Source organism: Eptesicus fuscus, chromosome 24 (assembly GCF_027574615.1).
Source record: "Eptesicus fuscus isolate TK198812 chromosome 24, DD_ASM_mEF_20220401, whole genome shotgun sequence".
Lineage (NCBI taxonomy): Eukaryota > Metazoa > Chordata > Mammalia > Chiroptera > Vespertilionidae > Eptesicus > Eptesicus fuscus.
The window spans coordinates 16,562,171-16,578,385 of record NC_072496.1 but is presented as its reverse complement, the minus strand read 5'-3'; the positions used below and the strand labels follow the sequence as shown (position 1 = coordinate 16,578,385).

The window sequence follows — 16,215 nt, the reverse complement described above, 5'->3', positions numbered from 1 at the left end:
AACCAAGGTTTCCAGAGCTGGAAACAGAAGTCCTCGGAACTTTAGGTTGTAAAAACCAGAAATAATTGTCTTTGAGTGACATAGAGGCCGCTGGAGACCCTGGCTGTTTCTCTTAAAGGGCCGGCACAGGAATTTACAGGGTCTTGCTTCCTCTGAGCTCCAGCCATAGGTGGTGGAATTGGGGGATCCTGGAACATACAGTGAAGAGCTGATTTGTCTGACATTAGAGCAGGAACATGAGGTGGCTTTTTTCCATGCAGGGCTACTCACAGGAGTGATTGTTTCTGTGCTGTGAACACCCCCATCACATAGCTACCTCAAAACCATATCTGAGGTTCCATCATTGTGGCTCACACAGTGTGTTCTGCCTTGGTGATTCCCTGAGAACACACTCCATCCAAATTGCAGCCCCTCCCAAAATGATTGCAGCAGCCTTTCCATTTGAATGGCTTGTCCTGGCTAAGTTTCAGACTCTCCTAAAATCTCTCAAACAAGCAGCAGCTGGAATCAGTGTGCCAAACCTATCAATAAGAGGCCCAAGACCAGCACTAGCAACAGCTTGCCTTGCTTCACAATTGGTCCTCAACTGGGCACTTCGAAGCTCAATACAAGTAGCAGCCATCTGCAGATCCCCCTGTAGCTTCTGCTTGGTGGCCCCAGGCAGTGACTGACTTTGCACCTGCCAGGAGACCCTATATCCAGTGCACCTGGTGGACAGCTTCAGAACAGACAAGATTACAACTCCACACATCCATGAGAAAAAAAGGAGGAGGAGGAGGAGGAGGAGGAGAAGGAGGAAGAGGAGGAAAAAATATGAAGAAAGCCCTAGCCAGTTTGACTCAGTGGATAGAGCATTGCTCTGCTGACTGAAGGGTTCCTGGTTCAATACCAGTTGTGGGTATATGCCAGGGTTGTGGGTTCAGTCCCCAATGGGGGGCATGCAGAAGGTGGCTGATCAGTGATTCTGTGTCATCACTGATGTTTCTATCTCTCTCTCCTTCTCCCTTCCTCTCTGAAATCATTAAAAACAAAAACAAAAAAGAAAAATAAAATATGAACAAAATAATGACAATAAGTACATATCTATCAACACTTGAATCTAAAACCATAAACAAACATAGTATCTAAAGAACAAAATAAACTGATGAATAAAATAGAACCTGAGGCATGGAAACATGGAACAGACTGACGAATCTCAGAGGAAAGAGGGAGGGGAGAGTGGAAAGAGATGAACCAAAGAGCGCATATGCATATGTATTACCTGTGGACACAGACAAGAGGGTGGTGAAGGCCACGGGGGTGGGGTGGGGGGCAGGAACAGGGTGGAGGGGTGATATGGGAGGGGGAGAGTTTTCAGTAATGTTCTCAACAACAAAGATTTAAAAATATATATATATTAGAAAGGGAAGATCAAAATCACCTAAATTCAAGCAGAAGAAAGGAAAAATAAAGGTGAGCAGTGATTAATGAAATCAAAACAGAAAAATGACAGAGGAAAATGAATGATAGCAACAGCTGAATCTTAGAAAAGATCAATAAAATGAACTCAATGCGAACAAGACTGGCAAAGAGAAAAATGGCCAATATCAGAAATTAATTAGGAGATATGAACACATTCCCCAGTGCATTCTTATGAGACCAGCATTCTTTGTGCACTCAGTACAAACAAATAGTAAACTACTGACCAAAATCTCTTGTTAACATGTTTACTAAAATCCTCAACAGAATATTAGCCAATCCTACCAGCAATATAAGAAAATCATACTACACCATGACAAAGCAGGAATTATCCCAACAACTCACAGCTGATTCAATATTTTTTAATCAACCAATGTAATGCAACAGGTCAACTGTATAAAGAAGAAAATTCACAAGGTCATAAAAATTGATACAGAAAAGTGTGTGACAAAGCACAGCATTCATTCATGATAAACACACTTATGGAACTTGGGATAAAGGGCACTTCCTCAATCTTATCCTGGGACTCCTGTAGCTACTATCATACTTGATTGTGGGAAGTTAAATGATTCCCCCTCAGATGGGGACAAAGTCAAAAAGGTCCACTCTTACCACTTCTATTCAACATCATACTTGATGTTTTAACAAGGGAAATACGACAAGAAAGATGCATAGAGACATTCATATGTGAATGGAAGACACAAGGTGTCCCTACTTGCACCTGACATAGTTATTCTATACTAGAGGCCCAGGGCACAAAATGGTGGGCGGGGGTCCCCTCAGCACAGCCTGCACCCTCTCCAATCCGGAATCCCTCTCACAATCCTGGACCGCTGGCTCCTATTCGCTCACCTGCCTGTCTGCCTGATTGCCCCTCACTGTCTCTGCATGCCAGCCTGATCACCCCTAACTGCCCCCCCCCGCCAGCCTAATTGCCCCCAACTGTCCCCCCTGCCAGCCTGGTCACCCCTCACAGCACCCCCGCTGGCCTGGTTGCCTCACGCAACCTGCCATTCAGTCATTTAGTCAACTCTTAATAACCCCCCTGCTGGCCTGGTTGTCCCACACAGCCTTCTGTTCAGTTGTTTGGTCATCCCTTGGGCTGGCCCTGGGTGGCTGGGGGGCTGAGGCAACTGGGGCTCGGGTGGCAGGCGCGAGGAGTGACCGGTCCTGCCTGGAAGCAGGCCCAGCCATGCTGCGCACCTACCGTCCCCGCGGGGTCCAGAGGACTGGGCGCCACCATCTTGTGTCTGTGGGTGCCGCCATCTTTGAGGGCATGGCAGTCAATTAGCATATTCCCTCCTTATTGGCTGTGGGTGCTGCCATCTTTATGAGGGTGTGACAGACAATTAGCATAGTCCCTCTTAATTAGATAGGATAATAAAGAAGTAATATGCAAATTGATCCTCATTCTGTCACACTGTAACAAGATGGTTGCACCCACAGTGGAGGCAGGGTTCCCGTAACGCAAGATTGATGTGCCCACAGCAGAGACAAAGTTCCCATAACAAGCCATAATGAGTAATCAGCAGGGACCAGAGGCTGCGTGGTGCCAGGCCAAGGCGGGGGACTTCAGGCTGTGCCTCTCCGCCCTGCAGGGCTTTACAGGAGACCAGGCCGCACACTCCACTCTAACAAAACCTGACGGGGAACCTCAAGCCATGCCCCCCGCACTGGTGCTGGGCTGGGGGACCTCAGGCCATTCCTGCCACCCTAAGCTGGGGGACCTGAGGCTGCAACACTCCAACACCAGGTTGGGGGACCTGAGGTCCCAACCCAGCATAGCTGGGCTTGACGAGGGACCTCAGACTGCACCCCTCACCTGGTGGGGCTTGAAGGAGGACCTCAGGCTGTGTCCCCCACACCAGCGCCAGGCTGAGGGACCTCAGGCCACGCCCCCCGCCATGGTGCTGGGCAGGACGACCTGAGGGTGAACTGGGGAACCTAAGGCTGCAACCCCCACCAGCACCAGGCCCAGAGACCTGAGGCTATGCCCCCAAACCAGCGGGGCTAGACAGAGAACCTGAGTCTGCACCCTCCGCCCAATGGGGCTTGATGAGGGGGAGAGGCTGGACAGATCTGGATCTTGCCAATGAGGATGCGGACGGCTGGGTTTGGGTCTCTCACAATTTCGAGGTGCACATGGGTGGGCAGGGACTTGAGTCTGGGACATGCTGCGGCTCAGTGGATAGAGCATGCCTCAGACTCTGACAGGAGGAAGATTTTCATATACATTTTATTAATTTTCTTTCATCTCTGACACTTCTGTTATAGAGAAAGGGCAACTAGCAATATTAAAGTATTTCCTCTACTTAATTCCCTTTTAATGTGCATGAATTTCGTGTTCCAGGCCACTACCATATGAAGAAAAATCAAACGAATCGACTTCAAAATCACCAGTCAATACACAAAACTGGATCTATTTCTATACATAAGGAATTTATAAGTGGAACCCAAAATATAAATTGTGATGACCTCCCAGGAGATTAAATATTTAGGTTTAAATCTAACAAAACCTGAAATTCACCAAATTCTAACAAAATAAACCAAACAAGCCCTAAACAAATGGAGACATAGCTTGGAAGAAGCATCACAGTAAAGGTTTCTCCAAAAACTGGCTTGCAGATGTAACAGAATATCAGTCAAAATCTCAGCATGAATTTTACAGACATAGACAAACTGATTTTTAAATTGATATGGACAAAGGACAAAGGAACAGACACATCTAAGCAACGTTGGAAAAAGGAAAATAGTTGTAGGAATCACCTGCTCGATGTTAAGACTTATCCTAACTGCAGTGGTGCAGCCCGTGTGGGGCTGGCAAAGCAGCAGATAAGGGGACGGAACTGAGTTCTTGTGGGGAACCATCCACAGACACACAGCGTTCACAGAGGTGCAGCCTCAAGGAGGAACTGGGCAGCACCACTTGTCACCCAGAGTTCACCCTAATCCCCTGGTGACTGGAGGGCCCTCATGTGTTGGCTCATTGACCTGATCCCAGGGAACATGACATCTCCCACCTCTTTAGGACAGGAAGTAGGTTTGCACCTGGGAGCCAGGAGCCCCCTGAAGTCTGGCTGCCCCCTTCCTCCCACAGAAGTGGGGACCCCTGGTGGTCACACTTCAGGAAGGTTCCAAACTCCCCAGAAAACACTCTGGGGTATAAAGCTGGGGAGGTGTTCAGTGAGCTTTTAAGCTGACATTGAACCTTACATGCATTTTAGAGGGAAGGGAGGGAGGAAGTCCCTGTCTCTTCCTGGCACCTGGGAAAACGGACTTTTCCCTAATTTAGGTTTGTGTTTCCCTCAGCCCTCATGGGGCCCTGACCACCTGGCTTCTGGTGGGTCCCCCACAGCGAGGCCCAGCATCAGCCTGCAGGAGAGGGGGTCTGGAGGTTCTTCCTCATTAAGGCTCTGGAGAGAGGCTCCAGCCCAGCTCCCCATGCACCCCTGTACCCTGGCACCTGTGGCTGACCTTCTGGGGGCCTCTCCATCCTAGTTCCCCTCATCCCAGCAACACAGACAGCCCTCAGGTCTGTTGGTCCACCTGGCAGACCCTTGCTACCTGCATGCTGTGCACAGGGATCTCCACAGTGTTAACTAAACATGGTGGGAGGGGACCCTAGCCCATATGGCTCAGTGGATAGAGCATCAGATTATGGACTGAGGGGTCCCTGGTTCAATTCCCATCAATGGAACAAATCTCACCTACAAGCTCAATCCCTCCTGCAAGAGTCAAATAATCAATGAGTCTCTATCAGCTCTCTCCCTCTCCCCCTTCCTTCCATGATCTCTAAAAATAAGTGGGAAAATATCCTCGGTGAGGATTAGCAAAACTAACAAAGTAAAGGAATCTTATTTTTTTTAAGAGAGAGAGAGAGAGGAAGAAAGGAAGGGAGGGAGAGAGAGAGGAGAGAGGGAGGGAGGGAGGGAGGGAGGGAGGGAGGGAGGGAGGGAGGATGGGAGAAAGGGAGAGAGAGAGAGAGAGAAAGAGAGAAAGAGAGAGAGAGAGGAAGAAAAAAGGAAGGAAGGAAGGAAGAACGGAAAGAAAGAATGAAAGAAAGAAAGAAAGAAAGAAAGAAACAAAGAAAGAAAGTTAGAAAGAAAGAATGAAAGAAAGAAAGAAGAAAGCATAAGAGGTAACCCTAGATCATGGTCGGTTTTGCTCATTGGTTGAGCATCAACCTATGAACCAAGAGGTCACAGTTGGATTCCTGGTCAGGGCACATGCGGGGGCTACTGCCTGGATCCCCATCTCATCACTGATGTTTCTATCTCTCTCTCCTCCTTTCCTCTCTGAAGAAAATAAAAATGTATTTTAAAATAATAATAAACAATTGAAAGGAAGAGAGAAGGAAGGCTTTGTGGTGATTGACTGCCCATGCCCCACCCCTCCCCAGCGTGACTGCACTTTCCAAGTGTTGGTGGCCGCCTTCCCAGAAGGAACAAGTGACCACAGTCCCAGATTCCTGTGTCCGTCTGTCCTCACCTGCCTGGGGCTGTGGGAGGATGACACAGGTGGCCGCTGTCCTCTGAGAACGGAGGTGCTCACCTGCCCCCAAGGATGACTTGGTGCCTCAGCTTTCTACCCAGGGTTTTGCTACCCCGGATATTATATTCCATTATATTCCATTGCTTTTCAGAGAGAGTGGAAGGGAGGGAGGGGAAAGAGAGAACAATTGATGTGAGAGAAACACATCAACTGGGTACCTCCTGCTGGTGCCCTGACCAGGGCAAGGGCCAGGGAGGAGCCTGCAACCCAGGTACGTGCCCTTGACTGAATGGAACCCGCGACTCTTTGGTTCTCATGCCAACGCTCTATCCACTGAGCCAAACCTGCCAGGGCCAGGACTCCATTTTTAAATTAATTAATTAATATTTAATATTTTTATTGTTGAAGGTATCACATATGTCCCCTTTTCCCCCCATTGACCCCTCCAGCCCATGCCCACCACCCGCCAAGGCTTCATTTTTACATGATGGAAATTCTCCCCATTTGAGAGGCTGGGAAACAGGACTTTTGCACACGAAGAGCAGGGAAGTTTAGTAAAATGTATGGATTCAGGAAGGCAGCTGGGTGCTTGTGACAGGGCAGCAGTTTATAGATGGAGGCTGTGGCCACAGCATCCACCCAGCATCTCCTGTCTCATCACTTGAATATGTTCGAGTTTTGTGGAAGCCCTGATTGGCGAAAACAACAAGGAGTATCTTTCAGTCTCAAAATAAAAATATCATTCTAATGCAAGTTCTTATTCTCAACCCCCAGAAAGGCACAGTGGCCCATGGCAGGTGAAGGAGAGCGAGAGGAAGCCCCATCCACCCCCCTCTGGGGGCAGCAGCCCTGGGTCCTCATCAAAACCCAAGGATGGAGGACTCTCAATCCTGGAAGCTGCCCCCAAAGGAATGGGGTCAGAGTGACTAGCTGTCGAGAAAGGAGGGAGGGAGGGTGAGTCAGGACGGGACCCATTGTGGCCAGCATCGTTGAGTCCTTTCCATCTGGGGTTGCCCCTAGGATGACAAGGTCAGGCATGGAGCCCAGGGTCGTGGCTGCAGCCTTATATCCAGACTCCATGCAAATGGGGCTCTCCTCCAGCTCATAAAAGAGGGCCCAGCCCCACATGCTGGGGAGACAGACAGAACCCACGTACCTGAGAAAGGACCCCAGCGGCTCCAACATGGACTTGGTGCCAAGCTGCGTTTTCCTCCTGATCATTCTTCAAGGTCATTCTCAGGAGTGGGGAGCGCTGAGACCTGTGCCTGTGCCTGTTTGTGCTTCCATGTGATTCTAAGTCCACCTTGTGTCTCTGTGTTTGCAGGTGTCCAGTGTGAGGTGCAGCTGGTGGAGTCTGGGGGAGGCTTGGTGCCGCCTGGGGGGTCTCTGAGACTCTCCTGTGCAGCCTCTGGATTCACCTTCAGTAGCAACTGGATGCACTGGGTCCGCCAGGCTCCAGGGAAGGGGCTGGAGTGGCTTGGTGAAATCAGTCCTGATGGAAGTACCACAAACTATGCCAACTCTGTGAAGGGCCGATTCACCATCTCCAGGGACAACGCCAAGAACACGGTGTATCTGCAAATGAACAGCCTGAAAGCCACGGACACGGCCATGTATTACTGTGCCAGACACACAGTGAGGGGAAGTCAGTGTGAGCCCAGACACAAACCTCCCTGAGGGAGGCTGCAGGGCTGGGCTGCAGGGAGCATCCAGAACACCAGGGGGCGCTGGGGACCAGCATAGCCCCTAAACCAGGAGCTGGTGGAGACTTAAGCAAAGACACCATTTTCTGCTCTGCCTTAAGTTAACTTTGCTCCCAGGCTCAGCCACAGAGCTCACAGAAAGCCCTTTTCTAAATCTCTAGGTTTAGAGATTGCGTTTGTGAATAAAAAAGGAGGCTCTGTCATAAATCTGACCAAATTCAGTGACAGAAAGGAACCTCACAGGAACTTTGATCACAAATTCCTACCTGGTTGAGGATTAACAAAACTAATTAAATAAATAAAGGAATCTTATGTTAAAACAGGACAGGAAGGAAATGGTAGGAGGAAACTCTGTCTTAGTAATGTTAACTTAAAAAACAACAACATTCAAGCCCTAAAAGGTTTGGCTCAGTGGATAGAATGTCGGCCTGCAGACTGAAGGGTTCAGGTTCAGTTCAGGTCAAGGGCATGTACCTTGGTAGCAGGCATATCCCCAGTGGGGAGTGTGCAGGAGGCAGCTGATCAATGTTTCTCTCTCATTGATGTTTCTAATTCTCTATTCCCCTCCCTTTCTCTCTGTAAAAAATCAATAAAATATATATATATTTTTTAAAACATCCAAACCTGTAAAGAAATTTTGTGAGTTTATTTCAGCAAAACTGTCGACAAATGCCAGGATGCAGAACCTCAACAAACTGGGAAAACGCTCCTGAGAATGGCGGGTTACATCTGTATTTATACATTGCAATCCGAAGCCGGACCTAGGTGGGTTACATGAAATCCATGGGTGATAGACTAGAGAGGCGGGAGAAAGCAAAGCCGGGAAACCTCTGGGACTGGATAAAAAGTAAAATGAGAGACACATGCTTAGGTGGGTGCAGGAACAATTAACATAACAGTGAATGAATTTGTGGTATCTGTCCTGGCGCCCAGGAACATTAGTCTGTACACCAGGGGGTCTGAGAAAAGGGAAGTTACCAGTTACCCAGACATTGCAAGGGTATGTTATCATAGATGCAAAAGGACAGATGGGCTCAGTTAAGGTAAAGGTTGACCTTGTCAGTGAAGATACCAGCCCAGCCTAGGACGTAAATTCCCACCACAACTGCTTTTTAGACCATCCTTTGTGGTGACTGTAGGTCTCTGAGTTTGCAGGATCACCATGCAGGCCTTCCCTGGGCTGTCAGGTCAGCATGTGGCCCCTTTCGTCCAGAGTTCCAAGTCCAGGTAGGACCGTGTGCAAGTTCCTCTAGGAATGATGATGGAGCTCAGACACAGCTCAGTTTCTAAAGAAAGAATTAAAGCAGCCTCACTCAGTGGGTGTGGCCATGGTGTGAGGCCTTTTGCAGAAAAAGCGTGTTCGTTTCTCTGGGTCACACCTGTGTCAGGACCCCTGACCCGTGTTATCACTTTCCGTGGGCAGAGCCTGGGCGTCAGGCTTTAGGCTGACCCTCAGGTGTTTCTCTGTGTTTATGCCTCGCAGGGGTTGTTGTTGTTTTTCTGTCCAAATGCATTTTCTCACTGGTTGGTGCTTGTGCACCAATTCCTGTCCGGGTCTATCTTTCCAGATCCTTTAGCATTTTCCATGTGAATAATGATGTCATCTCTGAATAGAAAAGCATGCCTCCTCCTTGCAGCCTCAGGGCAACCAGGGCAGGGGAGGGCGGGGTGCGAGCCCCCTGCGCCTCAGGGAGAAGCCAGGAGGCGCCTGGGTGGCCCCTGCAGGGGACATCCCGGCACCCCGCTCGCCAGGACCCCTCCAGTTCCCAAAGCTGCCAGGTCCCTGGCGGACCCCTAGGGCCGGTCCTCAGGGCGCACTCCCTGGACCAGGTGGGCCTCTCTCTCCCTTATTAACTGCGCTGCCCCTGACCTGTCCTTCCTGGGAACCGCCCGGAGCCCAGGAGGTCAGCTCTTCAGGCCCCGCATCCAGACCCCAGGGTCTCCCCCTCCTGGCAGGGAGCCTCCCCTCTCCCCATCCCCCTCCCACGCACACGCTGGGACTCAGATGGGGCCGAAAAGAAAAGCCGGCGGTGGGACAGTCCCTCCTCCTTCTGGGCCACAGTCAGACCTCAGAGCCGTGAGCCACGCTCACCTGTGCGAATTCAAATAGCGGACTTGGGGGCAGGAAGCAGGGCCCACAGGTCCTCAGGGCGGTGTCTGTGGGCAGGAGGCACAGAGCAGGGACCACAGGAAACTTAATCCCATTGGAGAGGGTCCCTCCCCGTTCCTCATTGGCTGAGGACTATGGGGCTCACCTCCTCTCAGGCTCCTCCCCTGGGCCCTGCTGTCTCCTATTGGGCTATTTAACACATGGGCGAGGCCTTTCCTACTGTCTCCACCTCCTTTTTCCAGGGGACCCTCCTGTCAAATGGCTGTTGGTCATGTGCACAGCCTTCACCCACCCCATTCCCTCCCATTGTGTCTGCCCTGGGAACTTCAGGAACCCACTGGCCACAAGCTGTGTCTTTTTAAAAGGTGACTGAGCTGAGGGTGGACCACAGAGGCCTGTCTCCTGAAAATTGAATCAGGAAAAACCCCCAAGAGGGTGGGGACTAGGGCGCTGGGTTTCCTTTCAGGGGGGACTCCAGTCCCCGCCCACTGGTTGTCTGTCTGTCCTCAGCACCAGAGAAGCCAGAGGGGCCCCTCCTGTCCACTCTTAGAGCCTCCTGTCCTCGCGGGGTGCTGCCTGAGGCCTCTCGTCAGGGGGCTGGGCCTTCATGGGGGCGGGTGCAGGTTTGAGGAGCTGCTTTGGGCGGGTTCCCACAGCCGTCCCACGGGTCCCTCTGCAGCCCACGGGCCTGAAAGGGCGCCCTGCAGTGGGCACAGGCAGGGGCTGCTGTGACCTCCAGGTGCCCTCTCTCCACCTTCTGACTGAGCAGCCCTGAGACTGCACCTTGCTGCCCTCCTCTCCTGGCCCCCGGCTGTGCCCAGGGACTAGCAGGGGACAGAGGCCCCACAGCACTGAGCCCACCTGCAGGGCTCTTGTTGTGCTGAGCAGGGGTGATGTCCCCTGGCCACCCAGGGATGCAGCCAGTGGTGGGACAGTCACCCCGTGTGTGTGTGTGTGTGTGTGTGTGTGTGTGTGCGCGCGCGTGTGTGTGTGGTCAAGTTCAGAGGGTGGGCAGAGGAGGCCCTGAGCTGGGGGCAAAGGGTGTGAGAATCGCTCACCTTTTTGAATTCAGATAACAGACTCTGAGACAGAAGGATGGTGATGTTATAACAATGTCATCGTCATAAGGAAACCCTCCTAATGTGGGAAATAATTATGGTGTGAAATGTTTGCTGTGTGGAGACCCCAATACTCTGTAACTTTCAAATTGGTGAACACCCCACTATCTTGATGTGAAAGCCCTGAGCCCTTAAAGTGTGAACGCCCTGCTCTTAGCATAGAACACACCGTCTGGCCCACACTGATAAGACACAAGTTGTTTACTACCCGCTATATAAGCTCCGGACCTTCTTCAGTGGACATCTCCTACCTGATAGAGGAGGAGGACTCCATGTCGCTCCGTGAGTCGAGCCCCTGACTGACTGCTCTGCTGTGTGAGCCTGAATCAACTGCGGCTGCATGTCTGTCTCTGTCTTCCTCTTCCATCTTTCGGTGTGCATCGCTGGATGGCCTTGCAAGAGCCTAAGACCCACTAGGAATCTTTCCTAATAATAGAGAAACATGAAAATTGACTGTACCTCTGCTTTGCACACAGCCAATCAGAGTGAGTATGCAAATTAACCCAACAAAGATGGTGGTTAATTTGCATACATACCTGGGTCCCAGGAACCTCCTTGGCACCCAGGTCACTCCCAGCCGGCCATCGGAGGGGCGGGCTCCCCCTTCCCAAGACTAAAGTCTAGCAAAGAGGCTGTAGGCTTGGGAAGGGGCCGAGCCTGGGATCGGAGGGAAGGGGAAAACAATCAATGGAAACATATCCTCAGGTGAGGATAAAAAGAAAAATAAAGAAAGAAATGTCATATTCTATGAAAGACACAACTTGAAAATCTCTAAAAAAAGTTGTCATTTTTTCATGGTGAAGGGACTGGAGTCCGTGTTGATGAAAATACCTTGGCGGCTGTGGTGACTGGCAGTGGCTGCAACAGTGGGGTGATGGGCCTGGCGCCTTCCCCTGATCAGCCCAGTCACCTCCCACAAAGAGTGGCCAGACTGCAGCTTAGGTTCGCTCCCAACAGGTAGCAGGTCCAAGCCATCAGTAGAACATCCCCTGAGGGCTCCCAGTATGTGAGAGGGGGCCGGCTGGGCTGAGGGACCCCTCCCCGGTGCATGAATTTCATGCACCAGGCCCCTAGTAGGTAAATAAACCCTGTGTGATTGCATACTAATTCTGTCTTGTGTGTTCATGTGTTCTGGTTCGGCTCAGCTGTCTAGACATTAAAGTACCAGGGGATAGGCCATTATTGCTGACTCCTGGTCACCTGCGTTTGCCCCACTAAATCTAGGTAGATAACCAATTAATTGGGGCATAATTGGGATAGGGGAAAAGGAGCCTTTTACTATGTTCTTGCAAGAGGGGGTGTCTGCTTGTGCAGGTACACACAGAGCAGCGATCACCAGCTATTTATCCCCTCATCCTGCCTAGTTTGAACGCCTCTGGTTGAAGACTTCATTCTTTGATTCCTGAGACAAGACCCGAGAAGAATTCCTGCTACCGGCTCTGGTTTCAGTGTAGAGTCCCTCCTCCAGTTTCTCAGTGGCTGAGTCCTTTGAGCTTCATAGTTTCCTCAGCGGTGGCCTAGGGCTCCTATTGGGGCATTTTAAAATGGGCTGAGGCCTTTTCTAGTTGTCTCCACCTCACCCTGTCTAGCTGAGGCTGCGCATCCTGGCTCAGGTGCACAGTTCTTTGTTCTTATAGCCTCTTCCCTCCTCCCGCACTCCGTTTGCCCTGGGGACACTCAGTAACCCTTTCCAATAAAAGTTGATCAAGCTGGGGTGGAGCTCAGAGGCCTATTTCCTACACCGGGAAACTCCCTAAGCAGAACCTCGCTTCTGTGACTCCTGTCAGGAGCCATCATTCTTTGGTTTATTTTTTAAAATACTTTTTGTGTTAATCCTCACTAAGTGTATTTTCCCATTGATTTTTAGAGAGAGTGCAAGAGAGTGGGAGAGACAGAGAGAACCATCAATGTGAGAGAGAGACATCCATCGGTTGCCTCCTGCACACACCCCAACCAGGACTGGAAACCTGCAACAGAGGCTCTGGGGGCCATATGGTGTGTGTCTGACACACAAGTGAAGCATAGTAACCTCCATCTTGGACAAAACTGCTGTTTGAAATTCTCTGCTATTGTCAGATAGTCCCTAGTCCTGTAAACTCTGTCATTGTAAACTCTGTCACTTTAAGACAGTCTCTAATTCTATAAAATGACTTTGTTTTTTGTTCAAATAATAGTAAAAGATAAACTTAACTGTCTGACCTTGCAAGCTAGCCATCTAAAGGGGCTGATACACTGATACTGATATTAATTCACAAATTCTGTCAAGTGTTTGTTCATCCAAGGTTACAGGTGTCTATATAGATATGATATGTACTCAAGGTTACAAGCTGTCTTACACAAAGAACTAGAAGGATATGAAAAGGAAATACTCCCTCCTGGGTTTGCTCAGAATGTGACAGAGGTCATCTGCTCTGAACCTGGGCTCAATAAAGATGACTCTTAACTAACTGGCTCATTAGGCATCTCATCCGGCCCCCTGATTTGTGAAACAACACAAGCACCTGGCGTGCATCCCCAGAACATGGGGACAGGGCCTCTGTCTTCTCCACTGATTTGTCCTTGTGGCCTCCAGGAATACTGGTGTGTCACAGGCCCTCAGTTTTGGTGGAATGGATGGATGAATGAATGAATGAGTGAATGAATGAATGGATGAAATCCAATCAATTAATGTGGGTAAACAGGCTCTGGAATAGGTGTCAGGCCCACAACACTCACACCCAGGGGGCCCCCTCTGAGCACCCTTGTCTGTGACCCCTGTCTTGGGTCCCACTTGCCCAAGGACCCGGCTCTGGAGAAATCTGGCTGCAGAACTGGGGTCTGTGCCTCAGTGGGCTGTGTGCACCTGGGGCCTTATATCAGTGAGCGATGCTCAGGCAAATGCCAGGCGTGGCTTCCTGTGTAAATACAGCCCCACTGGGGCCGCAGAGCCTGCTGAGTCTGGCTGACCCAAGGACATGGCTGTCTCCTTCCTCGTCTTCCTTCCCGTGCTGGGGCTCCCCTGGGGTCAGTGTCTGGGGACCTGGCGGATCACAGCCGTGTTCACAGAGACGTGGACTGATTAACCTTGTTGCTTCCTTCTGTCCCAGGTGTCCTGTCCCAGGTGCAGCTGCAGGAGTCGGGCTCCACGATGGTGAAGCCCTCGCAGACCCTGTCCCTCACCTGTGCCATCTCTGGGGACAGTGTCTCCAGCAACAGTGCCACTTGGAACTGGGTCAGACAGCCCCCAGGGAAAGGGCTCCAGTGGCTGGGAAGGACCTACTTCAGGTCCAAGTGGTACAGAGAGTACGTGCCACCTCTCCAAAGTTGGTTAGTCATCGACCCCGACACGTCCAAGAACCAGTTCTCCCTGCAGCTGAGCTCCGTGACCACCGAGGACATGGCCATGTATTACTGTGCAAGACACACAGTGAGGGGAAGTCAGTGTGAGCCCAGACACAAACCTCCCTGGGGTTGGGCTGCAGGGGGCACTCAGGACACCAGGGGGCGCTCAGGACCAGCACAGGGGCCAGACCAGGAGCAGGTGGAGAGTTCAGCAGAGATAACATTTCCTGCTTTGTCCTAAAATAGTTTTGCTCCAAGCAACAGAACTCACAGAAAGCCCTTTTCTATGTCGAGCTTTAGGAATTGTATTTGTGATCATAAAAGGGGCTCTGTCTTTATTCTGACATAATCCATTGACTGAAAGGACCCTCACAGGAGGCTCTGATCACACATTCCTACCTGGGCAGCTCTGGAGGGTGGGCACGACCCAGGCCTATCACTTCTTTACTAAAAGGCTCATCTTTGCCTTGAGCAACCCCATCCATGGTTCCTGTGCATCTGGGTTAACACACCTGGGACATCAGCATGACCCCCCTCAGGAGAGCACCTCCTGGTAACTGTCCTGGCACCCAGTCCCTGCCTGGCTCTCTCCCTCCTCCCTGTCACCTTCCTCACCTTCCCTCCTGAACTTCAAATGCACACACGCAGCTGCAAACGGTTATTCTCTGTGCATTTGAGGTCTTGCTCCCCAACAGTCGTTGTCAGTTCGGCTCCAATAAAATCTTATAAACATTCCCTACATGTTTGGACATTTCTTACATCAACATGTTGTCTTTTCTTCATTTTCAACATATGTTCATACCTGTTTCTTCCCCGTGTGGAGAGGGAAGTGCACACAATTATTAAAAACCTGCGACCGTGCCAGGATGAGGTCTAAACAGTTCCCGTGTGTTGGAGGGAAAACAGTTTTGCTGTCGGTTGTCATGGACTTAAGGTTCCCTTCCTTAGCAATGAGGCCTCCCCAGCTGTGCCCGTCTCCCCCTGTGACACGTTTCCAGGTTCCCCTTGGTTGTTGAATTGGCATAAAGTCCACAGCACAAGGGAACCATGTAGAAGTAGTTGACATACGAACCTCCAAACCTGTGGAGAATTTTTTAAGAGTTTATCTGAGCCAAACCTGGGACAGTTGCAAGGAAGCAGGATCTCAGATGCCCCTGAGAATGCCAGTGTCAGAGTTGCTCTCACAGCTTCTCTGACACATTTGGGATTGAGGAGGGAGGGAAGGAAGGCTGCATGGAGGTGGGCGGGAGCAGGAAGGGGTTGGATCTCAGGACACTTAACAAGAGTGCTCCCCTGAGGGCGGGTATGGCTTGTTTTAAAGGAGTGTTGACCTCGATGCTCAAGACCATGGGCAGGGCTGGCTTTAGGCAAAGAGAAACCTTTTACTAAAAAGTTAAGGCCTGGGGGTGCCTCCCCCATGACGGCCCAGTTAGGGAATTCTGACCAGATCACCCTGTGAGGTGACTGTCAGCCCCTGGTCACGTGTCTACCTTGTTTCCTCCACAAAGTGCACAGCGGTGGCATGTGGCACATTCGCTGTGCTGTGCGGCCATCACCTGCCTGTGCCCACTTCCAAAGCATTTTGATTGCAGCCTGGAGAAGCCAGCCCCATTGCACACTGACTCCCACCCCATTGTCCTCTCAGCCCTGAAAACCCCTCATCTCTGCGTTTCTATTAAACCAGGACCCAGATCTCTGAAGCAGCAGCTGGGGAGGTGTGAGCTGGGTCTGAGGCTGAGCAGAGAGCAGGGCTTTGGGACCAGGCAGCCGCCCTGCAGCCCTCATCCATCAGCTCAGTGTGGGCGGCTGATGCAGTTCATGGATGAGCCCTGCTTAGTGCAGCTGAGCAATGGGCTCATAATGTGTCCACAGGGCAGGTCTCCCCTCTCCACACCAGGGCCGTGGTTTCCCTCGGGAACCGGCACTCGGCCCCCTGGTTTGGGGTAGGTGAGCTCGCTCAGACCTGGGGTGGGCATGGTCTCCTCTTGGGCAAAGGGAGTGGGGGAAGTGGGGG

At 51.0% G+C, this 16,215-nt stretch overlaps 1 gene segment (V, D, J or C); it reads left to right on the top strand.

The window, feature by feature from the left end:
- Positions 1-7,132: 7,132 nt before the first annotated feature.
- LOC114229513 (immunoglobulin heavy variable 3-74-like) lies at positions 7,133-11,179 on the top strand. The segment is given in 3 exon segments: positions 7,133-7,178; positions 7,274-7,594; positions 11,118-11,179. Coding segments are annotated over 3 exon segments (429 nt in total).
- The last annotated feature ends 5,036 nt before the right edge of the window (positions 11,180-16,215 follow it).